Raw genomic sequence first — 26,293 nt, forward strand, 5'->3', positions numbered from 1 at the left:
GTATTGTCATCATTTTTTGATGCAAAAGCATAATCATAAAAATCCAGGAAAGACATATTGAATAACCCCAAACACTCATAAGAAATCACAAGCATCCTAAAGACAAATTGAAAGTGCTCTAAAACCATCAAGAAAAATTAAATATCAATCATAAACCATCAAAGAAAATGACAAACTGCATGATATCCTAAAAGAGAAAGTACAGTTTAAGCAGCAATGATATAAATTCACAGAAAGTGGCAATTTTAACAACTTTAATTCTAATTGGAGAACGTGTCAGACTAGAATTCGATAGTCTGTAGTTCTAAAAACCACTGAAGATGATTACATGCACAGCTATCTGTCAAACTGAGCAATTCTGAATCTCGAGATACCACTTCCTTGAGAAGTAAACAAAAACATCAGACAAGTTTATGATCAGGTTCGGCCTCTCTAGCGTCTCAGCAAACAGCTGTGTCTGCCTGTGTGCGATCTATAGGAGAAGATAAATAGTTGGGTAACTGCTTGGCTGGCTTTCAGCGCCTTGCAACTGCATGTGTCAAAATGCTGCTGCATGCGAGCGAGCGAGCGGGACTTTCTGTTTGTGCAAGCAAGAGTGCCTTTGCTGACAGAGATGAGAAATCAACTGTAGTGGTATCGTAGTTGTCAAAGTACAGATATGAGGAATCTAATGTACTCTCGGATGTTTGTCTGGATAAAAGAGTCTGCTAAAGGAAACTGTAGAATTGTAATCTGTTTGACCATTTATGGTTATTTACAGGAAATTATTGTTTAGAAAAAAGCATGTATATATTATTTTAAGATTTCCTTGTAAATAAATGTCGACAGAAATTATATTTTGGCTAATGATTCACAGTAGTAATGGACTCAGCTCATGATACATTTTGCATATTGTGTCTAAACCCCCCATTGTCTAAAGAGTTTCATTTAAGGAAACTCCCAGACAATAGTTTCACAGCAAAACAGGTGCTTTCTTTTCAATAAACAGCTAAATTAAAGCCAGATTGGATAGTAGTATTCAGATTACAATACCAACTAATTGGTCCCACGTTCATTTTGTGTAGCATGACAATGACCACAAGCAGAAAAAGTCAAAAAGACTGAACCCAGGACAGTATGCACCAGAGTACGCTGTTGCTGTTTTAAAGGGCGGTCACACAAGATGCATTGTCTATTGAACTTAGTTGTTTTTTTGGTTTTTTTTTTACATTTAACATTCTTATGGTATAAATAAGGAAGATGGTCTACAGAAATGTAACCCCAAGTCCTACATTGTTTCATTGGCAATATGACCACAGGAATGTGGAATCAGAGGCTGATACTTTGCAATTTGCTGATTATTGGTTTTGCTGGGGGGTTTTTTGTTTGTTTTTTTAACTGAATATAAAATTCAAAGGCTGATGCAGCGTCTGTCAGTCTGTGCTCTCTAGCAGACACATAACCTGCAAAAACTGAACAACAAACACAAACTATCACTACAAATCAGGAAATTAGCTGCTTTCACAGCAGCTCAGGCTACACCAACAGATAGCAGTTAAGTTAGAGCGCAGCCACAGACTACCAGGGTTTGACAAACAAGAATAATGCTTTATTTATAGGGCTTAGTTGACAATAAAATGAGAAAACTAATTAAGATTAACAAAACAGAGAGAACTGTAAATGCAAGTGCGGGACAAGAGGAGACAAAGTGTTCTTAGCGTACGTTTTCAGCAAGGGTAACCCTTATTAGTGAAGAAGCTTAGATATGAATGACAGGTTGACTGCCATCACATGCTGTTAAAATATAACATGCAATGTATATCGGTTCTCTCTGTTTTTCTTGATTACCAATAATTGCCATTGGTATCAGCCCTGAAAAACCCACATTGTTCAATCCCTGCTTAGAAGTGGCCAAAATGTGAGGATTTAGGGGTGAACTCTGAAACTGTACTAATAAATTTAGAAGCTTTCATGCTAACTGTTGGCACTGCGAGACGAGGAGATAAGCAGGGACATGTTCATCTTCACAGGAAGAAAAACATCCATAATCAGTGCGTTTATCTAATTTCAGCTTCCTTACAGTGAGACTGTTATGAGGATGCTCTGCAGATCTTCTATAGCTGTTTGGAAACCATCTGTTTTTACTTAAGGGTCAGAGTACAGCCGCAGAACAATGAATGACCTTAAATAATTTACTCCATCAAGGGTTGTGAGGCAACGGTCGCTTCTATACAGGAGCGAGGCCGACAGCAGCACCTATATTTAACCATGTGTGGGTGTGGGCGAATGCCAGTATTCCGGTTTCTGTTCCTTTGTTTGTGCCGAGGGCAGGCGGTAAACTGTACTCATGCTATGTTACTTTCTAATCTTACGTCCTCTGTGGATTTGTGAATGGCTTCTGCAGAATGGGCCATCAATCCTTCAGCAGGAAGGCTATGTTTACCAAAAGACTATGTTGGAGAAGGGGTCACCTAGCAAGGACTTTAAACGTGAGGGAAAGCACAATCTATGTGCTTTTGGGGGGGGATTTGTACACATGCAGGTAGGTGCATGCGTTTGTGTGATTAAGTGCACGAGTTTCAACTTAATTACACCGTCTGCTGACACTAAAATTAAGGCCTTTATCTAATTCTTACTTATCGGTTTCCTCTTAGGACCACACAGCAGGAAGAGAAAAAAAAAAATTGAAAAATGCATTGACTTGTGTATGTAGCTCAGTCATTTTTAGTAGAGGTTAAATCACAGCATCCACTGTTTCATTTATTGTGTTGTAAAATCATATCACGTGTACTTTTACAACCCAACAGCCTGAAGCCACAGTTCCTTTCAGAAAAGCTACTGGACTGCCCGCTCTCTTTTTTTGGAAACAAACAATGACAAAGAAGAATTTAAAGGAGTAGAAAAGAAAAAAAAAAAAAAAAAGGATCTAGGTTTGGTACCACAGAGAGCTCCATGGCGTCGTCCTCCTCTCCTTCCTCTCTATTGTCTTCTATTTCCTCCATGACCTCAGCTTTGGCCTCGGCCACCAGCTCTCTCAGCGGACGGTTGGTCGTCACCGATCTCACGAAAGGGTGCTGCAGATACAATGAGGAAAAGACAGTTAAGCATCAAACAAGACATGAAGAATGGCTGGTGCTTAAAAAGCCAGAAAAAGACAGACATGAACTTTAAGCTTCATATTTTGAGGATGCAAGCTTGCAGCATGTTGCCTTCACAGTGAATACAGAAGACAGCTCAAGAGGTCACCAGTGGCATGAAATGAAGGCAGGCTGCACAATAAAACATAATCCTAGAAAGAAAGAAAAAAAAGTAATTGCAGCTAAGTGTCCTAATTTACCCATGAGTCAGCACGGGAATGCGAGACAAAGGCTACAAGGAACTTTCACTGCTGGGGAAACTCCATCTGCCACCTGCCAGTTCCTGAACAACAATAGCAGCCGCACAATGCAACTCTCCTGCAGACGTAACATCTAACATCATAGGCTCAAAATAGCAAAATGCATCTTTAGTTCTAGCAGCACCTAAGAAGGAGAGTTTGCCGCAGTGCAAACAAGGTAATAATAATGAGCTGAGTGCAAAGGAAATAAAAAGCTAAATTAAAAGCTGAGTGCAGCGGGGATAAAAGGCTGATCATCTATTATTTAGATGCTTTGCACTACTGTGTAATTTAATTGGAACAGCTGACGAAGGGGAAAGAGCCACAAGTGGTGCTGGACCATGAATGTGTACAAGACTGTGTGTGTGCATTTGTTGTGGGTGATAGCAGTTGTTTTATGTTCAGAGGCTTGTCCTTGTGGACTGCATTAGGCTTCAGCTTTTAGCTTCTCCAGTGGCAAACAACAGTCAGCTATTGCCTAATGAGTATTGTTATTGCTGAGTGCCATTTAACTGTTTGTCAGCAGAAATATGGAAACCTGATTAAGTTTTTTAACTGCTTTATACCCACAGGCAATTATAATTTAAAAGTCTTTGCATTGTGTGTGTACACTGTCTACATTCGGATGTCTTTTTATTGGTCTATGCCTTTCTATCTTATTGAATTCCATTTATGCAAAACAAGCTATTCTTCCACTTGCCTGTCAAATAGGGTTTGGGTGGGATTTTAAATTTTGCAGAAATACTGCTGCAATTAACTGTGTTTTGAGTTCAAACACATAATAGAATGTCCTGTAGAACACGGGGAATTTATGTGCACAATAAAACCAGCATGAAATGGAAATTCAATGAGATTTATTACATATAAAAAAAATAATTCCCGCTCAGCTTTCTTTATTCAGTAACAGCAGGGTTGTTGTATTGCGACATGAGCTGTGGACGACAGCCACGCTGGTTAAATAAAGACACACTCAACAGTTCGAATGAAATGATTCACATTCCAACGACCGCACCACCACTTCCCAAGTGACCAGCCAACAGATTGTTGAAGCCACACAAACATGGGTGGCACAATTGAGATGAACATGTGCTGAGGAGTTCCGGATTTCCAGCTGCACTGCATGTTCCAATAATACTCAAAAAGTTCCATTTGACATGGTTAGAAGAGACAGGTGCAGTGGACACATGCATATAAGGGCATAAACAAATGAATAACCCAACTCGTCCCCTATGAGAAACAATCAAGCACAGCCATTCAACTAAAAAACACTGTAAAGAGTCATGCAGTTTCGGAAGAAAATGAAGAAGCCTGTTCTTTAATTAGACATAACCATCACGATTAACGGCACTGGTAACTAGACATTGATGCAAGAGCCAAAACTGTACAAGGGTATTTCAGAAAGTTCTCTGTCTCACCCAGAAAAAAAGGGGCATACCTCCCATTATGGGGCATTAGTGTACACTATAAAGCCTTCTATCACTGTCTATCACTATATGACAAGGCAAACAATGGAAACACACCAGTTCTACACCTCCCAAAAGTTCAAGAATCAGTCAGCAAGATGATGGCTTGTGTGTTTTGAGACAGGGAGGGATTGCTCAAGATTGACTTCTTGCAGAAGGGACCCACCAATAATAGGGGCTAATATGCATAGAAACTGTGACAACTACAAGGTTTCAGATGCAGAAGCAGCCAAATGTGGCCTTGGAAGCGATGGTCTGAACATCAGTGAACGAAGTGCATTAAAGTTAAAGGTGACTATGTTAATGTGTAATGTGAGAACAGTCTTTCTCATATGACATTTTCTACTGAGGTCAAGATCTTTTTTTAAAGTACCCTTGTACTATCTAGAGCTCCAAGCTATTGATTACCTTTACAATCATTTAAAGGTGAAGTATGCAATGATTTTGGAGAAAGATTTTGCATATAGAAATCTTGTGCCAGCTTTAATGTCACTCTCACTTTCACTGGCTTTTTACTTCACTCCTCTCTTTTCCCCTTGTCTTGTGCACGAGAACGAACATGGAAATGCTGGAATAGTGTTGAAACGCGTTTGTTTCATGTGTGCATACACAGAAGTTAGAGCTCACAGACAGTATGAAGACATTTGCTGGATTTGAGAAGTGTATTGGATTAGAATCGCACACTCGACCTAATATGTTATTTAAAGACTGATCTATTGTTTGGTTTCTAAAGCATCATAAAACTTTGAAAAATGCCCATTGCAACATCCTGGAGTCTATGGAGTTGGTTTAAACTAGTGGGAAAAGTTTAATAAAACTGTACTCAATTGTAGATTAATTAATCAGCTAATCCCTGCAGCTCTAGTACTATCCTTTATTCAGTATTAAAGGCGTACAGCAGTGATGTTGCCCTAGATTATGGAAGATACTGACCTAAACCTACACTGCTAGGTTAAATTCATTACTGGATTGAAACTAAATACAGTCTCCTCTATTCTGCCTTAAGGCAAATAAAATACCTAAAGTACATGAACACCTGAGACCTCAAAATATTTGTTTTAACAAATTAAATTAGACCTCCCATGCACAAGCTAAACACAGCTTCCTGGAGGTAAATCAAAGGGAGAAAAAGGCAAACCTTGTTAAAACTAGCCATATTTTTTTTTAAACCTTTCTTTACTGACACTGTGGATCAAGCAGTGGCTCAGTGAAGCTTACGTCCTCTTTTAGGGTTTCACATTGCTTAAGACCCAGAGAGGCTGAAGATTTGGCACGCATGGCTGGGCGTCAAAAGGTTAAATGTGAACAATATGGCCCAGGGGGGTTGACAGAGCAGGGCTACCTGTGTAGCGATGAGAGCGTGTATTTTCGTGCGTCCGTGTTTGTCAAGATAAATGTGAGTTTTAGACCTTCACTGAGGACATTTTGGTCAGTCCTCATGTCTTTGAAGGGTGGTTCAGAGGTTAAGGGTTATAATTAGGTTTAGGTTAAGTTTGGGAAGCATCGAGGTTGGAGCAAGTAGCAATTTCGGTCTACATAAATAAAACTGACTTGACTTTTATTTACCCAAATTTTGAAATATCAGTCTGAGATTTCTGTCTCACCACGACGTGCTCACACTTTTTTTTTCTTTTTAATTATATATTTTTTACACCGAAAAAGTCCCTCGCTGTGTATAATCCTCACGGGAACTACTTGGTGCTGTCACAGGATTACTCCGATACTTACGATGGAAGCTCCACCAAAAACAACATAAAAAATCCTGACCATGAGAAACTATGTGGGAGGAGAGGCTGCATTCGCTATAATACTAGTCATCCAGATGGTGTCCCGCCAACCACACAGCCACAGTGACTGATACTGTGTCATGTTGTTTTGTATACATTCCTCGCAGGCACACATGTGGGACAGACAGAAGGCAAGAAGGACGCAGAGGCTGAAAGAGGTATAAAACTGATAAATGCTTCCTGTTTTCTATGAAAAGCCCTCTGATGAAGACTTCATGAGGCTTTGTCCTTTTGTTTCCTCTTTTTAAACACACCTCAGAGTTCAGCAAAAAATTTTTTTTCCATGATTCATTATAATCTCCCTTCTGAGTAACTGCACTTCATCAGCAAACAACAACAGTACAAAGTTCAACAAACCAACCTACAACACTTTTGCTGATAGAAACTTTCAGTTAACTCACATCGTTCGACATGCACAGAAGAATCTGATGCCATCACTGCACAAGTATCTGCAGCCGTTACAGGCATGATAAACATCTAAAACTTCCAGCACGGCACCAAAAACTGGACCGCACCCGTCTCAAACTCTCCCCCCCTCAAACTGAAGAGCACATGCAGAATTCCCAGTGGGCCCGGGTCTAGGATTTTCATCCCCGCCTCTCTCTAATTGGCCAGAGGTGGCGAGCGCAGGGAGATCCAGGCGCACCATTGGCTGGGAGCAGGAATGTAAATAGCTGGCATTCTCTCAGCTGTGGGATACAGACAGGAAACCGTGGTTCTGAATTTTAATAGACGCTACTCTTGTTCTTTAATCCACACCCTGTGCGCTGTTTTTCTTCGACCTTCTTGCTCAGAACTGTGGAGTTCTGGAAACATACGTCCAAGCTCATCCTCAGTTATCAGTGTGATATTAACTGTCTGTCCTTAGGTATATTCCTGGTGCACTTGTTTGCAGATATGAGGTGTCCCTCCCGATTAGTATCACAAGCCTGATTTTAGAAGAACTTGCTGGAAAACATCCCAAAAGTGAGAATGATCACTCTGATTTTTTTAGGACCAAGACCCTTTAATAAAAAAATTTGAACCTTCTCAGAGGCTGCTTCTAAAAGCTCTGAATCATCACCATCCTTCACTGCACCTTTTTAGCTTTCACTTAACTTTTTTCACTCTTTAACACAATCCTACTCCTTATGCACCTGCTCCATTTCTTGTACACCTTCTACTCTTTTCCCACTCCCATGCCCTCTGCTGAGCACTGCTCCCTTCCCCTGGCATAGATCGCCCCATTCAGGTCTTAAAATAGAAGATTAAATTGCTCTGCATGTGTGTGTCAGTGCGAGATAAAGACGGAGAGAGGACAATGTTTGATCATATGTCAGAGTGCAGCGTTGCGTAATATCCTCTAGAATGTAACCTACCTCCATGAGTTGCACTGCAGTTGGGCGACTCTCTGGGTTTTTATCCAAAGATTTCTTCAGGAAATCTTTAAACTCGGGTGACCTGTGGGGGGGTAAAGAGAAGAAAAACAAAAATAGAACATAAGACGTATAAGGGTAGGATTGAGGTGTAAAGGAACAGTTACAACATTTCAAAAATCCATCATTTCCACAACCATATTTCAATATGTTATGTTGGTACACGTGGATCATCTTTGCACACAGCTGCTAAACCTGAATGATGAGTCAGCACCCCCTCTCAGGTCTCCTCTCAGACACCTGATAACTTTGCTTTTGCAGTAATAAATTTGCCGTTATGGAACACTCACTCCCATAAAAGTGATAGGAAAAAAAAGTAATAGTTTGGCACTGGCTTAAGCACTGCCTCTGTTTTTGCTGTAGTTTTGGAAAGGGCAGGTGGAGAGGGGGAGGACAGTCTGATACATGGAGCGTCTACAGTACATTACAGTACACTGAGTGTACTGAATGGAATTAAATGACCTGGTGAGAGCTAGACAGGAAGATATAAGACCCCACTGATTCAACCTGGCGTACTCTACGCTGTAACTAATGAATTGTGCGAAGGAGTTGCATGTACAGTACGTTGGCTTTTAATTTCAGGTTACTCTTAGGTAGCATATCCCTGCATTCTCCTGGTAGCTTCTGCAAATTAATCTACACGGTTGATGACCACTTGTATGAAAGCTAAATTTAGATGAATGTTTAATGCGTCCGCACCATTTATGCGGCTGCTCCAGGGCCGGAGGCTCAGACTTGGCGATCTTCAGTAGCACCCTCATGGGGTTGAGCTCGTGGTGTGGAGGCTCAATCTGTGCGAGCTCGATCAGGGTGATTCCCAGAGACCAGATGTCAGCCTTGTAGTCGTATGGCGCATCCTTCATCGTCTCACACATCACCACCTCTGGAGCCATCCTGAGACAGACACAAGACAGAGGTTAAACATTTAAAGGGCCCACTGCATATTGTGGAACACAAAGTGCTCCATAAATGCATCGTGAGGCAGATACTGAACATTTCTTTGTGTTGAATGTATAGTATTTATATATCACCCACTATGTTTTAACTCTATTTCCCTCCTCCCCCCTAAAAAGGTGAAGAAACTGAACAGAACACAATCTTTGCTATAAATACAAGAAAAGACAGACTGATGCTGTGTTTAGATTAGTCTAAAAGATGACCATACTGAACTTTAGTGGCAGTTCACTCTTTCTTGTTGACTTTGCTCATCAGTACAGTCACAGGAAAAGCTTACAGTAAAACTGTCTGTAACATTCTATCCAGAGCTAATCAGTATTTTGCAACACAAGGGCACAGTCATGTTCTTCATGGGCTGGGAGGGTATTCCTGATGAATGATAACTTGTTCTAGTCAATGGTTAACCGCTGCTAATCATACTCATATAGGGGAATAAAGTGATGTAACAAGGTTCACTGAGAAATCCTTCCAGAGAGTTCAGAAATAGAGAGTGCACTGTCGTGACAATGGCACTGAGTTGAGAAAAAAATAGCTTTCAACAATGGACTAAGTATTCAGTACGTGTAGGGATGAGTGTTGTGCTGACAGTTTTTAGATTTTTCTATCTGGACAATATCAAAATAAATATCTGTTTAGGAGGTTGCATTAGTACAGTACATTTGCAGACAATATTTCAAATCAAGAAGCAGGACTTTCATATGGTGATATTGGATTTAAAGAATGTGGTGTCGAGGAATTGAAATGTTTTGATTTGTCAAGTACAGAATATGGGCTGCAAGGTGGCTCAGTGGTTAGCACTGTTGCCGCAAGGTCACCGGTTCGCATCCCGGTGAGGACACCCGGGATCTTTCTGCATGGAGTTTACATGCTCTCCCTGTGAAGCATTGGTTCTCTCCGGGTTCTCCGGCTTCCTCGCACACAGTCCAAAAACATGTTGAGGTTAACTGGTGATTCTAAATTGTCCGTAGGTGTGAATGTGAGTGTCCTTGGTTGCCTGTCTTTAAGTGTAGCCCTGCAATGGACTGGCGACCTGTCCAGGGTGTCCCCTGCCTTCACCCTAAGTCAGCTGGGATAGGCTCCAGCCCCCCCGTGACCCTAGTGAGGATTAAGCGGTGTATAGATAATGGATGGATGGATGTGCAGAATATAATAGAAATGAGTACAACCTACTGCAATATGACTTAAGATGTACACTGACTCAAAATTAAATCACCTCTCAACAAATAGATTATTTCTTCAAAACAGGTAATTCAGCAAATTAAAACCTGTTCACGATTTCCAGTAGGACTAATTGCATGAACACATACAAAATAACCTTTGAACACCCGTATGTTTTTCAACTTTGGACCTATAGGCTGTGTCTTACTGCATGTCTGCATCATGGCTCCAAGTGGAAAAAACTGCTGAGGAACTAAAAGATCAGTAACCAATTAAATATAAGTCAAAAAGAGTTGCAAGCTGCAAATGGAACCAGCAGATATAAAATGAGCCATAGTATCACAAATAACAGCCACAGTGGCTGGCATCCTATAATAACCCCACTGACAGCAGCACAATCTGAAAACAGAACGGAAAAGTGCTTTACACTCTGATTTCCACTGATAAGTCTGTGCTGAGCATTTTTAAAGGAAATCAGCATTTCTACGAGAGCTGGAACGGTGCAAAACAAATTGCATAACATGAACCTCTATGGACAGCATCCTAGGAAAAGAAAAAACCTCGCCTTCTCTATAAACTGCAAGAACAAACTTGACAAAAAAGAATACAACAAGAAGCCTGAGGAGTATTGGGAGCACATTTTTTGGTCAGATGAGACCAAGATAAGTTTATCCGGCTCAGATGGGGTCCAGCATGTCTGGCATGAACCTGACCCTAACTACCACAGTGAATGTATAGTCCCGACAGTGAAGCACAGAGGTGGGAGTGTGGATGATGTGGGACTGCATGAGTGGAAAAGTTGTTGGGAGATGACATTTATAGATGGAACCATGAATGCCTGTGAATAATATAACAAAATACTGGCTGACAAGACGACTCCCAGTCTGCAGAAGCTTGGCAGAAGAGGAATATTCCACCGTGATAAAGATCCGGAGCACACTGCCAGAATGACACAATGGATTTCAAAAGAATAAAGAAATGAAAGCTATGACCTTGCCAAGTAAGTCGCCTGACTGGAATTCAATAAAACACCTTTGTGGCATTTTAAAGAGAAAGTTAGAGTAACATGATCCCTCCAGCAAAAAAGGGCAAAGTCTCTGAAGAATGGCAAAAACATATGACCAAAAATTTGCACACCACTGGTATCCTCCATGCCGAGGAAGACTGATCAAAAATTAAGGTGGATAAACAAAGCACTGAATAAAATTTATTTGCTTTTTGAATCCCAGCACCGACTTTTGTTGCACTGAGTTCCTACCGTGGGGCCTGTATTTTTAAAAACGCAAATCTAAACTGTTCATTTTAAATTTTATATGAGAGCAAATACCTACTGGTCTACTTACAAGTCAAACACTTACTTTTACTATTATGTAAAACAGACATCTGGTAATGGTGTTTTAAATGATTTCCTAGTTGAAAATTTAGAAAATAAAACATTCATGTCTTACTTACCAGTACGGCGTTCCAATGAACGAATCTCTTCTTTGTAGGGTTTTGGTATTTTTTGCAGATACACCAAAATCAGCTGCAAGAATTAAGACAGAAATAAATCAACATAAGGACATCAGAGAGTTGAAAGAAATTATCCAGTATTTCTAGTAGTTCAAACAATGTGCGTCTTTATTTTCCCTTTGTACTGCAGGAGACACATAGTTTTTACCTTGTAAATCTGTCATGACATTGCAATGGGCGGAGACACAAAGCCAGAATCAGTGAATTTATAGCAGTCCTCTCTCCCAAACAAGTTGCCCCAATTCCCTGACATTACCCTCAGATTACAGGGGTGTTGTTTTCATTTTGGCTGAACACGTTTTCCCTCTGTGAGTAAGGAATATTATGTGTGGCACGGCCGGTGTGGAGAAGTGTTTGGCAGAGGCCCGAAGATTTTGCACACAAGGCAGCAGGCTCGCTGCTTCAATTACAAACTGGCATGTTCTATTACGGGGACTTAAATGGCTCTCTTGGTTTTGCAGACTACAATTCGAATTTCTTTGATTTCCCAGTCAAACGTTCATTTGAACTGTTGCAGTCTAAACTTTTGCAAGGAGGACTTCTGTTTCTTCCAGAGCCAATAAATGTAACATTTGCTTTTATTGTACATTAAAAAAAAATAGTTTTTACATCAGTATTCTGAGAGTTGGTAACATATTCTGGCAAACTCAAAGGAATACAGTTGATTCTCAGTGTTTTCACCTCTGGTAAAATCTTCTGTATCACCTGGTTTAACCAAAAGAATCACTTTTATTTTCTAGAAGAACTATTATGATTGTGTATTAGCAGAGAATCCCAGCAGACTACAACAGTTATAACTTCTGTGTTTTCATCTTTTAATGCTTTTAGTGTTGTAATTAACAGTCTGCTTTCTGTACACGTACGGATCTCCTGAAACTGGTTGAGTTGCTGAACATGTTTGGAGATCGAGTCACGAAAGACTTTTAAAAACATGATTTAAAAAGTTTAATTGCATGATCATGTACTATAGGCAGATTTGATGCAACTTGCTGACCTCAGAGACAGCTAATTGCTGTCTTGTTTGAATTAACAAGTAGTTACACAAGTTTGGAGACTGTAAATGAGTCCGTGTCATGACAAAATGAGTTTAGAGAGGCAACTCCCAGTGATTATATCTTACTGTGGCGTGTAAGGGAGGAATTTAAGGCAGTGGAAAAAAGAATCGTAACGGGAAGTACCAAGTCAAGCTCAGTGAGCACAGAGCCTGGCATAATGCGTCACTTGAAATTAAGAAAAAGAAGAAAGAGAAATGATGATAAAACAAAAGCCAATAAACAATTTGGAATCAAATTTAGCTGAGCAAAAGCATAGTCAGGTTTGCAAAGATTCAGCACCCGTATACGATGCTCTCATGCAGCTGTCAGGCTACAGCCACAGTAAGACTAAATACTAAAAGGCTGTTTTATTATGAACATTTCAGATGTATAATCTCTGTCCATACTAATGTACTAACAGCGCAGATCACATGATCATTCTCCTACATTGGGCGTAGTGTGTCAGTGTAAATAGAAAGCAGAAGGTTGGTTGTTTAGTTGTAGAGGTGTAAGGATATACAGTGACTGATGATTGTTTGTAAAAGTTTCCATTTCTGCAAAAGAGTTTCTGAAAATCTGGAAGGACTTTTCCAATAGGTCCATTTTTGGTGACCTTAAACCAGTTGCTATGTTGACAAAAGGCCAAAACACATAGAAAAAGCAACATTTTGAAAACTATGTGTGAACAAGACTTAAGTTACTGTCTGGTTGGTGTTTTTGGTTTGTTGGTCATGACAGAGAGCCAAACAGAAAAAGCGAAACATGTATTCAAAAGAAAGTTGTTTAAAGGTTTATATCTGAGGATCCAAATGTTGGGCAACCTTTCAGAAAAATCAGCACTTCCTTAACTGGCACTTACATGAAACACATTTAAACACCGTTTCCCCTTTTCAGGAAAGCTACACTTTGATCCAAAACACACTGGTCTTTGGGTTGGATCCACAACTTCAGCTGTGCAATGTGAAGAATGTGGAGGGCTCTTCAAAAAGCCAATAAATGAAAATATGCAACATTCTCAGAAAGCAGTTTTCCCACACAATGCTCCCTTAAGATCGTCCGACAGCGCCGCAGGAGGGGCGCAGGGCCTCGAGCTGAGTGAGTGTGAGTGGCATACATGCATGCTAAAGATACAACGACTCAGAGCTCCAGAGATAACCTTCAACATGCAACGAGAATGTGGAGTTTATCCAAGCATTAGTTCTACTTGCACCACTTGGCAGTGAAACGTTTTCTCTGTAATAGATTAAATGGGTTTTAACACCTCATGTTTTGTTTTACGACAATCCATATGCAGGAGTCCTGCCTTTCTTGATTTTGAGGGGAATTTATTGCTTTTGGGTTTGATCCAATGCACATACATCAAAACACAGAAACTGAAAGAAGTCTTTTACATCTTGTATTGTTCTTCATGGTACATTAATCATCATTTTAGCAATACTTTCCTTTGACAGAAACTGGATATGGTCTGGTTTTAGCCACCATAATCTGTTCAATCCTCTGAGAGGTCGAACACTTAAAATGAATATTTCGGAGTCACAGTTTAAACCCAACAAACCCAATGAGTATTTAGTATTAGAGTGAAATATTGTGGTTCTCAATGTTGAAACACACTTTGTAGCATTTATGTACATCTACTTATGTGTGCTTGGACAACATGATGAATGAATAATCTCTAGAAAGCTAAAAATGTATACCCTTGAGCATCACAACACCTAAAACCAAAGCCTCACCCAGTTTGATATCCCCGTCGAGCATGAGGAGGATGTTGCCGGCCTTCAGGTCCCTGTGGATGATCTTCATGCTGTGGAGGTAGTCAAGAGCCTCCAACATCTGGCGACAAACCACCTTAATCTGTGGCTCCGTCAGCCCACGGTCCAACTCTGATAAGGCCAAGAGAGGCAGAGGCACGAGACAAGATGGAAAAGTAAAATATGTGAGGAAGAACGTGAGTGAGAACAAAAGCAGAATTGAAGTAAGAGCTGAGAAATCTGGCAGAGACGGCTCAATCAGCAATAATGCACACATGGCAGATCGCATATTTAGTCTACATACAATCGCAGAGTCTTGAGAACCGAACTACTGTGTGAACTCCTCGAGAGAAAACACTACAAGGCAAACCTGTGATATCAGGGTCAGATAGTGTTGCTGGATAAGTAATCCCAGATTAGAAAAAGTTCTACACATCAAGCTAGTCCTGCCCTGTAGACTTTATTCTACTTTGCCTGTGTTGTGTTAGCTGCAGAGGGGCGCAGACAGTTATGAGGATGTGGATTATCCAGTGAAAACAGACCAGGGGGTTTCCCACACCGGAGGACTCCGCTATGTCTGAGTGCTCGAAGGTATTCAAGGCCAGACTGTTATAGCTGTAGTATGTGGTCACGACTGGAGCAAGCGCAATGCTGGTTTTCTAGACTTTTTTTTGTTTCTTCAACGTATGTACTGGAGCGCTGCAGCATATAGTAGCTTGAACGTTATACAATGTCTATACACTCCCTCACTGCTGAAGGCACAGGTGTAGTCGAAGCACCGCCGCAGGTGTGGAACCCGACTCTTGTGACAGACAGGAAGGTGGAGTAATAATAGAGATGCACAGCAAGGGAAAGGAAAGACAGTAAAAACCTACCGAGCATTGTGGCATCCACAGCGCCTCCGGGGCAGAACTCAATCATGATCTGAGGAAGAGGAGAGAAGAGATGATTATTTTCAACTTGGCCCTTCCTGTATGAGCACAAAGTAAAAGCATACAACTGACATCTGAAAACTGATTGTTTTGGGATTAAATGAAGCAACGGGAAGAATAGATCACTTCATCAGGAGGATTCTCGACATTGCCTCACTGCTATTATTTTCTCAGAAGTGGGATATAATGCCAGCAGCAGGTTTTGACAGGTATATGCTTTAAACCCTCTGAACCGCAAGATGTGCCAGAGGGTTTGAAAGGTATGTTAACTTTAACATTTAAAAAAAAAAAAAAATAAACCCGAGCCAGAAACGGTAAAAACAGACAGAATCATCGGCTTTTTAACTTTACAACGGCCCTTGAACTACTCATCTATGGCGTGCTATTTGATAAGAAGACCAAATCAAAGCTCAAAATTGTGATGTGTAACTGAATCAATTTATTCTATGTATGTAATCAAAAAAAGTGAGCAAAAACAAGCCGTTTGCAGTGACCAGATTGTGTAAAATCTAGTGTTACCATTTTCTCCAACACTGGGAAAACAAGTGGGCACTGAGAATAACTCAACATTGTTTTTTTTCTTCTTTTGGATTTATACAATTATCATTTTGTCACACTGCACAAATAAACATTTTTGCATTCCCTCTACTTCTCGCCATGGTTGTGCTGTTTCCATAGAGGTGCAGGACTTTATAATCCAGTGCAAAATGAGCAACAAAGCCCAGAAACTGCTTGCGGTTCAGAGGGTTAAACAACTGTAAATTTAACTGGGCAGTAAATGAATCAAGTATGCTTTTCATAATAGTTAATTAGGCTGAGACTACAGCAGTGACAGTCTGGATGCCACATGTTTGAATCGGAGTATTGTTGCCCTCCATGGAAGCCTGAAAGCATTACTATACCTTGTCCATAGATATTTCAGCTGCCAGCACAAGTGCCCTCCATAAAACTTTTATCAGCTGATTTTTAATGCTGTAACTTATCTTTTCTGACTGATAAAGTTATGTCACCAGGACCTGGAGAGCTCATCCTGCTCTGTGAAACCATTACAAAACACACGCTTTACAAGGTGGACAGCTGGATTTAGGCTGAAGTGTTTGATACATTGCCAGGCTGGAACTACACACACACACACACACATCTTGGGACATGTTGCCAAATACAAATACACAATACCAGCTCAGCAGCTCCCTTAAATGGTGACTACATCTTCACCTTTCACACTCTCTCCTTACATAGTCAGTCACTCCCCGACACACACATAAGCACACAGAGAAAGGACTTTAAATATTTTATTCATGGAAAGTGTAAGCAAATAGAATATAGATTTAATAATCCTGTGCGAAGCAGCTGAGTTGTATGAATGTGAACACAAGCAGGTAATAAACAGTTTAGAAATGGAGGATTGTCTAACACAGACGTGGCTAATTGCAGATGATCTTTCATTCCTATTGATCAGACATTTAATCTCCGGTATGTTGCAGCATACCTGCTGAGTGACCTCAATCTTATATAATCAAAGCGTGTTATGGCAACAATGTCAAACCATCAGTTGGATACTGGACAAGGTGTGGAGTTTCAATCCAGACAAAGCCACAGACACTTAAAAGTACAAAAGGTACACACACACACACAAACAAGGTACTACTGAACGCAAGAAACTATGCATACCTCAGTGCACACGCAGTCACACGTAGAACACACAGTAGATGAGTAATGTCAATCTTGGAATGCAACTCCAATTGGAACAATGTTCTTTTGTGAGGTTAAGATTGACAAACCCCATTAGTTTTGGTTTTGTCATGTGTTATTAGGGATGCTCTCGTTTGTCATGGCCTGTTTTAAAGACAGTTTCATCTTTCTTCTTAGATGACACACAGGAGATGGACTGTCTGGCACGTGTGTTAAACACCCAAACTCTACACCTCCACGTTATATCAAAGATCCAACCTCAGTAAGCTGACGAAGCGCTTAAAATTTGGCTTAAAAGTACAATATTTGTGCTTAAAAGAGAAAACAATGTGGGTAGATGAATTTAAAATCAGCCAATCCAATATATCAGTCAAGATTTATCTACTATATATGTTTGCATATGACAAACTTACAAAGCTTAACGACATTTACAGTGTCTCCATTACAAACTCAACCTACTGTAGAGCACTGAAAACTGCACATTTCAATTTTGAAATGTCTGCTCAGCGTAAAATTCAAGGATTTTTTATCAGAATTGTTTCTTTACATTATGTGTTTCAAGACAAATACCACTGGCTGACACAGTGTCAGTCTCAAAACAACCACCGTGTTTCAGGAGTTAAGAAAAAAGTACTATAAAAAGAACATTTCTGGCTGTAAGTCACTTTAGATTCTTAGAGAAATGGACCAAGCTGTGGCACACAATAGTTGAAATATACTGCAGGTTCTTAAAATGTCTTATTGTCCACAGTTGAACACAGTAAAAAATTATAAATAATACTCTAGTTTGAGAACACACTCTCTTTATGTATTGTTAACACCACAAAGGGTGGGTGATCACACATTTCAGTGCAAACCACTTCCTTGTTCCTGCTCACCTCTAACCAAACACATTTTTTTTTTCTCTTCTGTTGAGGAACCACCCTAGTAAATGAACTGATCTGCACTTCAGTAGTAACACAGTGTACAGGCCAACCTAAACAGCTGTACATTACACCCGTGTGTCAGAGGCGACTGGTTTTTGTTGTCATCAGTGTCTCTGCAGCAAGATTTGTTCTGTCTGCCTGGAAGAATTCTGGATGACGTGTTGTGCTGCAGTGAAGAATGCGCTCCGACTGGTCAAGCTGCATGTGAAGCATAGCCACTGTGGGCTGAACACGCGGAAACTCAAGCTCTCTCTGTCTAAGACACGCAGAAAAGCTAAAAAATCAATCACACAGACAGCTAATGCATCACATGGCACCTGTTTGAAAAAGCCAGCATTTTGGTTTTAACAGAAAGTACCTACTAATTACACATTCATGCATTAATTAAGCATTTTACCCTTAAGATGTGACCAAGTTGATGCCATCCAATGTCTTACAAAAGACATTATCGCCATTTATGAGGGCTCTTTTTTTCCCCCTTTCTTTAAAGTCAAGCTGGTCAAATTTGTCCAGAGTCTACAAAACCCAAAAAGCTTTAAAACAAATGGAGCAGGCCTGGCTGACACTGCAGTGTTCCTCCGATTCACTGCTCTGTACTACCTCAGTGATTTCACATCTCATTTTTGTCACAAGCCCAAGGAAAGTGAAAAAAAAAAAAAAGCCAACAAGGGCGTGCTTCTTAACGGCAATCAAGAATAAAGAAAGAAATACGACTGCATAGGCAAAAAAAAAAAAAAAAGGCTGAATCACACAGACACACTGTTTATACTTTGTCACTCTATTAAAGTGACTAATGCCTCAGTGATCTGTGTGTGTGCACTTGAGTGTGTCTGAGAGCGTGAGGCGGTGCCAACAAACACAACGACTTGTACCGAGGCTTTCCAGTGTCATCCAAAGTCTCCTAGCGACCAGAGACGGTGCCATTGTGTGGAGTTTCAGTGTGTGTAAATAGTGGCAAATATTAAATAATCATACGACAGTCCTTGTCCTGGTGTGTGCAAAAGAACCAAGAAACTTTGTAGTAAGAGTTCTATCATATATACAGACACAGCTTGCTCTCCTGATGTTGATTTAATTGCTGCTGTACACCGAAAATGATTGATAAAGACTCTTACAGTGATTGCTGTTGTTGTTGTTATTATTATCGTCTATTTCAATCATGTATTTGATTTTTTAAAACTCTATTTTAGCATTCATTTTATTATTTCTTATCATTTATTTATGTATTTATTTTATTTCTCTACTATTATGACTATTATTATTAAAAGGTGCTATATAAATAAAATTTTAATCTTATTATTATTATCATCATAAACTAGTTGACTCATCAAACTTTGGCTCGATACCATATTTTCCTATTTACTCTTTGCAGACAGTTAAAAAGCTTTTCCCCTCAGAATATGAGACATACATCTTCAGCTTCCTCCCAAATGCAATAAGGGTTGATGGAATTTTCGCTTGTTTGTGGAGCTCAAAGCACGGAAAATATATTACAAAATCAATCATGAAAACATCAGAATTGTTGTACACATTACTAAAAATATTCCAAAGTTTTCCACTGGAGAAACGGTCCCTGTGGAATAAAGCAGACATTTCAAGGAGGGATATCTCAGTTTTTTCCAACTGATGGCTACATATGCTCGTAAGACTGTGTTCTTTGTGATTTGGATTAAACAGACTAAATAATGCGTCCTCCTCTGTGTTTATTGCATTGTTGTCCATCTGTCTAACTGCTCTCCCCTTCTGTCTCTCACTGTTCAGTTCTTCCCAGCGTGCTGATGTCAGCAGTCCCGTCCCCCATGTTAAAGGGCCTCTTTTTCTCACGCTGCGGGCCTGGCTGCCTCGCGAGCCCTCAAGACCAGATTGTTCCTGAAGCGGAACAAACAGCCTTTCTCTCACTGTCTTCTTCCTCCCCTCCATCCCCTCTCGTGCTCAGCAAAAAGCAAGAACGGGCGGGTCGACGCAGGAATGCATCGACTCGCCCTGCCCGGTCCACCGAACCGCAGGTTGCTGAGGCTTGACCACCAACCACCGGGCTAATTGTTGGGATCCTGAGGCTAACGCACACGCAGCAAATGATGTGCAGACACTGTTCACTTTGTCAGCTCGCAAAGACTTCATGTTCATTTGGTGGCAAGTTTCTACACTAGTGTATCAGGAGTGCAAAAATGTGCAAGATCTAAATGCTCAGACGTGAGATAGCGAGGCAGGCGCTGCGACTCTGAAGCCACAGAGAGCATGTGGTGTGAAGGCAACAGGCAGGGATGTTTGTACATTTGACTTATCAGCATAAACTAACAGTCTCACACAGTCCTGCTTTGACTGATGGGGAACGTTCACCTTCCACCCTCAGGAATTCCAGCTATGGCCGACACAGCTGTGGCCAGCTCTGTGACTGTGATACAGCTGTGTGTGTGTGTGTGTGTGTGTGTGTGGGGAGGCAAAACCCAGGGCAGGACTAGTTAGAGGAAGCCTGTCAGGCTCCAGGTGTGTCAGGTTTGTGCTGTATTTGATCATTTTTACCGTTCCTGCAGTTCATTATAGTTTGTGGACATTCACAAACCGAGATCCCATTTGCGATATGACTTTCTTGCCCGCACTTCTTCTGGAACAGTCACTTTGTTTGACAACTGGGTTATTCCATCTCAAATCCTCAGGGGCCTCCTGCTAAACCACCTCTGATACACTTGAACATTTTTTTGACATAAACTATCATCATTTAAAGTGGCATCTAAGAAATTTTAGCTTGATATCAAACATTCATTTTGTGACCAAAATTTTCATATTTAAAAGTATTCTATATGTTTTGTTACTGTGATATGCAACTACAAGCGGCTCATAAAATTTCACTAGTTAACTTCTATATCATCAGTTTGTTTGGTGATATGTGCTCACCGATAGGACTTTTCATGGCGGCTTCGATTTTATTTTTATTTTTTTCATATTTCTATTGACCCATGATCAGAGATTATTTGAGCTACTTTTCCAGTATTGCAGATTATGAATCAATGCCATGATGAGAAATAACAGTGAAAATTTAAGGCTTTTTTATTTAATAATTCCTGAGATATTGTCATCCAAACCTGACTTCCAATTTCAAATGTGCGAAAAACACGCTAAAAGTGGGTCGATGGGCAATTTTTTAAGAAATGCATCATATCAAGCAAAAATTTCCTGGATGCCATTTTAAATATCCAAAGTTTTTGATTTAAAACAAAAAAAGGGTTTCAAGTAAATGAGAGATGTTCCACAAATTGGATCATTTGAGAAGTAATGACCCACCAATTAATGATCTCTCTATAGAGTTGTGTTTACTGGTTGGTTTACTGGATTCCACCACCCCACACTGGAATCAGACTGACGACCAAACACAAGGGATTCCCGGTATATTGTTTGTTACTTGCATGGATATATTCCATCACATTTATATGTCACAGCCTCATGGTTTTCTCTCCATATAAGGTGTCATAACTGGATTGAAGTTGCTGCCCTCCACATCACATGAAAAGCATTCAGCTGGAATTTACAGTGCAGCAATCACAGGAAATGCAGTTAGTGCAGACTAAGTGTTTGTCAAAAAGTAGCGCCGATGAATCGACACACTCATCATTTCCAGAAAGTCTTTGTCAAAGGATTTCCATTTTTTAAACAGGATGATGGAACAAAAAGGGATACTTTGTTATGTCATGCTGTTGTGTGGAAAACTACCAGTGAATCCGATTGGGATTGCAAATCTCACTGACTGAACTCTTGAACAAACGTTTGCTCTTATTTTAAAAATCTAACTTGCTGTTACTATGGAAACCAAATCAGCCAGGACTTAAAATGTTCTGGATTACAAAATTGACGATGCACTTACTGCAGTTTTGATAACTGAATACTGAGAAAACACTGAGCAACAAAAGAAAAACAGTCTTCCTACATATATTTCAATGTAAAAACACACAAGTGAAATCTAATTTCTGCATTTTGTGTTTATAGTAACATCACTCATGGAGGGGTAAGGAATAAAGAAAACAACAACTATCTTTAGTCTTAACGCTGTCTTGTAATTCCTCAAATATTCCAGGTCGTGGCCCAGCATGAGGTCACTACTATTTGTCTTGGCTAGATGGAGTGAGAGATTACAGAGAGTTGAAAAGTTTACACTTGACCCAGTGTGCGAGTGTGGAGAGGAAAAATAACTCAAGAGCGGAGAACGCCGAAATGAAATCGATCTTCATTCTTGCAGTAACATCAGGGTGAAGACGGGGTCATTTCTAAAGCATTATGTCACCCTGGGGGGCTTCTGTCATTCCCACTTAGGCAATCCACTTTTCTTATCATCATCTTTCAGCAGAGCTTTCGTACGCAGGAGAAATATGGATGCTCAAGATGAGATATCGTTGCAATAAAACAACAAGACCGTCACAGGGTGAACCTGAGCATCCCACGAGTCTGCCAGTGTACATGGTTAACAGGTTTGTTGTTCCACTTGCCTGCTGGGAGTTCAGGTTTGTGTGTTGTGGTTCTGTTTGGAAAAGCTGCAAAGAAAACTGACTTGATGGACACAGAAACTCCACAAGACAGTGAAAACAAAATATCTTGTGAAGACAGAAGATGAGGCTCCTTTGGTATCTAACAAAACAGCTCCCCAGACCACAGCGTTCCTATGCAGAAGCAAGCTGTCTGCTCATTTAAATGAACTGTGTGAGCTCTGGACAAACATCTGTAGCAATATTTAGAATGTCAGCCTATTCTCAGCCCATCTCAATGTGAGTTTATTATTTGATTATTGCACTTTTTTTGTTTCTGACTTAACAATGTTTAATCGTGTGAATGAAAGCGTTATAGGCAAAGGTCACAGGAAACAGAAAACAGAGCAGAGGTGACAAGTCTGTGGTTTCCACCTACAGCTGGTTGGCTTCACCTACCCAGAGTTTGTTGTCATGGTAAAAAGCGTCGAGCAGCTTCACAATGTAGCGGTGGTCACATTTAGCCAGGATGTCGATCTCGACCATGTAGTCCTCCAGCTCTTCCTCACATTTTGTCTCGATCACTTTGGCTGCAGCCAGAACTCCTGTTTCCTTGTTTTTGGCCTAAGAAAGACAGAAATAAAGACAACTTTAACTTAAACATGCAAAAATAGGAGGAGGCCTCTTTAACTGATTCTTGTATTTTACTTCTTCTATTTTAGGTTCATAGAAGAAGTAAATAAAAGACATTTTTTCTTTCATTCTTTCAACTAATCCTATGAAATCAAGAGTTTCACTTCTCTAGAGGGCATTTTTTAGCACTTAAACTTCTTTGCAGGGTGTGGCAATGTGACATTTTTCTACATTTCTTTAACTATGCGCTATATTAAAAGGTGGCTAACATCAAATTCAAATGGACAATATCAATATGTAAGAAAGAAAGTGAATGAAACAACAAAAATGACACACTATGACCACTGCTGAGATTTTGCAAGTCTCAATGTGGCAAGTTCCCCATGTGCACCGAAGATAAACGCATTGTGTTGTCTGTCCCAGCTGTCGCCAAAACATCCAAGATTCACAGGACAGCGATTAAAAACCTTTAAAAACAAAACAGGAAAGGAAGCTTCTCACACTCGCTGAACAACCGTGGAAACAAAGGGACCAAAAAACACATAGTGCCACTACGGCTAAACTAAGACAGAGTTCCAAGAATTCTGAGCAGTAAAGGGAAGCAAACAGATTATTCAGTGTCTATATGGTAGGCAACAAAACAGCCAAACCATAGAGTGACTCACATGGCACCAAACACATGATGCTCATCCTTGTGTGAGAGAGAGTATGTTGTGAATGCTGACTGATGGGATTCTGTGGCCGAACACTACACGGATGTGTGTCTGTGGTCGGTACCACACGTTCAATGGCATGAATGTAAGAGTAAAAAAACTGGAGACATTCCAAGAAAACAAATAATTTAAAAAATAGAAGTCTGTGCTGCACTACTTTTAGGAACTTGAAACTGTCAGGTCGTATGACTTTGTGTTTCCTTCCTGCAAAAACGTGGCATACAAAAGATGATGCATTGATTATTGGATAAAAAAAGATCAATAATGGAGTAAGTGATTAAAAGAATATCAGAGTGATTGACAAAACTTGGTGAGAAAATCTTTCTGAACAGTTGCTCATCTTGGTGAAAAATGGACCATTGTGTGTATCTCTGTGTGCAATCGTCCACCCAGTGACCTGCAGAAACACCACAGACTAAACAGCCCGGTGGGGTCTGATGATGCCTTCATGCTCTACAGCAGCTGTGGGAAAACATCTGAACAAACAGATGAGGCTCACAGCAACGTACACTCATCGCAGTACGCTACGACTCCCTTCTGTGTGTGTGCGACTGACAAATAGAGTTCCAGGGAAGCCGAAGTGCCCCCCCACCAGACTAACCTACAGTGTGAGTCAACAGGACGTCTCCTCCTGCCATCAAACCATCAGTCAGTCAGTTAACAAGCCTCAGCAGTAAACGGTGAGACACCAGACACTTTCACTGCTCTGCCAACACTTCGACTCGCTGCGACAACGCCGTCAGACTCAACAAACTCGCTGTCTGGGGTCGCATTTCAATAGGTAGCGCATATATCAGGGTCACGGCTATAGGTGCTGTTTGTTGGTCTTCTGTCATCTCGTTTAAAGAACAAAAAGTTCTGTACACTATTTGGTTGCTGGTACCAGTTTTTTCAACTAGTGAACCTCAAGCAGTTTCTTTCTTTTTTTTGGAAACAGAACAACCTTGGATAGAAGTAGAGGGAACTTAAATATATCTTCTGTGCAGTATGACTGATTTATCATGTCTAAATCGTTGAAAAATATAATCAAAAGTTACATTTCTTTCATAACTCATTTTACAAAAACTAAAGAAACCTGCAACCAACATGTAAAACCTTTTCTGAAGTGCCCTCAAGTGTTACAAATGCTGAAAAAAAGCTGTTTACCATCGATATTTTACTAAAGGCTGCCTGTTCATGAACACACCCTCGGTCCAGGATGGAATTATGACTAGAACCAGGATATTCCAACAAGCGGGCTTCAAGATGGACAGAAAGTGTGTGAATACCTCAGTGAAGCAAATCTCAGGTGAGCAGGTAATTGACAAACAAACACATTTCCTTCTGAGGCTGACCAGGGTGTGATAATCTGCCACGCATGACCGACGCTCAGCCCGTGAGCCGTAACGATCGGTTGACCATGACTTTGAATGGGCAAAAGTTATTCCTGGAACCAATTTCGGGGAATTTCGTTATGACAAAACCCCGGATTCTGATATTATTGTATGACAATAAGCAGGCTGTTGTACTATAGGTTATGTAGGAAATGATTTTGGACTTTGATATTTTATGATGATCAGCCACATACTGTCCTTGAATTTTTGTCAAGTGAGCTGAGTCACTACTGGCTTCATGGTTAGAATTAGAATAAAACGTTATTAATCCCTTCCTCAGGGAAATTTCTAAATGTTATGTTTATGCTGAGGAGTGCATCATTTTTTGTTTTATATAGAATGTTGTTTTGTTTTGTTTTTTTGTTTTTTAATGATGCAAAGAATAAAGAGATTTTTATGAAATATCACAATTTTCTGCTTAGATGTGGTTATGACTTAACAGTGTGTCACAGATGAATAGTTCAAGGACCATCAGAAAGTTGAAAATCCAATGATTTTTTCTGTTTTTACAGCTTTTGGATGTGGAAAATGGTGTCAATTTTGCATTTTTTTCTTTTAAAGCAGTTCTCAGCGCTCTCAGCTCTCTGCTCTGTAAAACCCTCTGTCTTTGCACTGTTTTTTCAATTTGCACATTTTGTACAGTTGTTTTATTTATTTTATTTTATTCACTTATTTTCATTTTTAATTTTTTTAAATAGTATTTAACTTTGGCTCTTTTTCTGTTGGGATTGGTGTTTTTCTCTTGCTGCTGTACCACAGTAATATCCCAAACTGGGATAAATAAAGTATTTTTCTATTCTATTCTATTCTATTCTATTCTATTCTATTCTATTCTAAACAACACTGCCATCAAACCTGGCAGTAGGTTTTGGGGTTCAGAATGCTAATATATATTACTGCCATGTTTAACAATAATTAGAAGCCGCGGTTTTAGACGAACACGCAATCTAGGGTGACCTGATAGCCAAGTGGTTCGGGGACATACCACATGGACACAAACATCAACAGCAGCGAGTCTTGGGTTTAATTCCCAGCCTGCCCGCCCTTTATTGTCTGTCATTCTCCTGCTCTCTTTCCCTCATATTTCCTGTCTCGACTGCACCGCTACCGCCTCAGAGCAAATATGCCCGAAAAAAGAAAA

At 40.2% G+C, this 26,293-nt stretch overlaps 1 protein-coding gene across 1 annotated transcript in view; it reads right to left on the bottom strand.

Moving 5' to 3' along the window:
- stk10 (serine/threonine kinase 10) overlaps positions 1 to 26,293 on the bottom strand; it is a 47,803-nt gene that overhangs the window by 10,454 nt on the left and 11,056 nt on the right. Inside the window, exons 2-8 of the mRNA XM_008298367.1 lie at positions 22,893 to 23,057; positions 15,305 to 15,353; positions 14,412 to 14,561; positions 11,588 to 11,660; positions 8,720 to 8,914; positions 7,964 to 8,045; positions 2,919 to 3,053 (exon numbers count right to left, since the gene is read on the bottom strand). Of these exons, the coding sequence (XP_008296589.1) occupies positions 2,919 to 3,053; positions 7,964 to 8,045; positions 8,720 to 8,914; positions 11,588 to 11,660; positions 14,412 to 14,561; positions 15,305 to 15,353; positions 22,893 to 23,057 (849 nt within the window). The remainder of the gene's footprint in view (positions 1 to 2,918; positions 3,054 to 7,963; positions 8,046 to 8,719; positions 8,915 to 11,587; positions 11,661 to 14,411; positions 14,562 to 15,304; positions 15,354 to 22,892; positions 23,058 to 26,293) is intronic.

This window comes from Stegastes partitus, unplaced genomic scaffold (assembly GCF_000690725.1).
Source record: "Stegastes partitus isolate 25-593 unplaced genomic scaffold, Stegastes_partitus-1.0.2 Scaffold28, whole genome shotgun sequence".
NCBI lineage: Eukaryota > Metazoa > Chordata > Actinopteri > Pomacentridae > Stegastes > Stegastes partitus.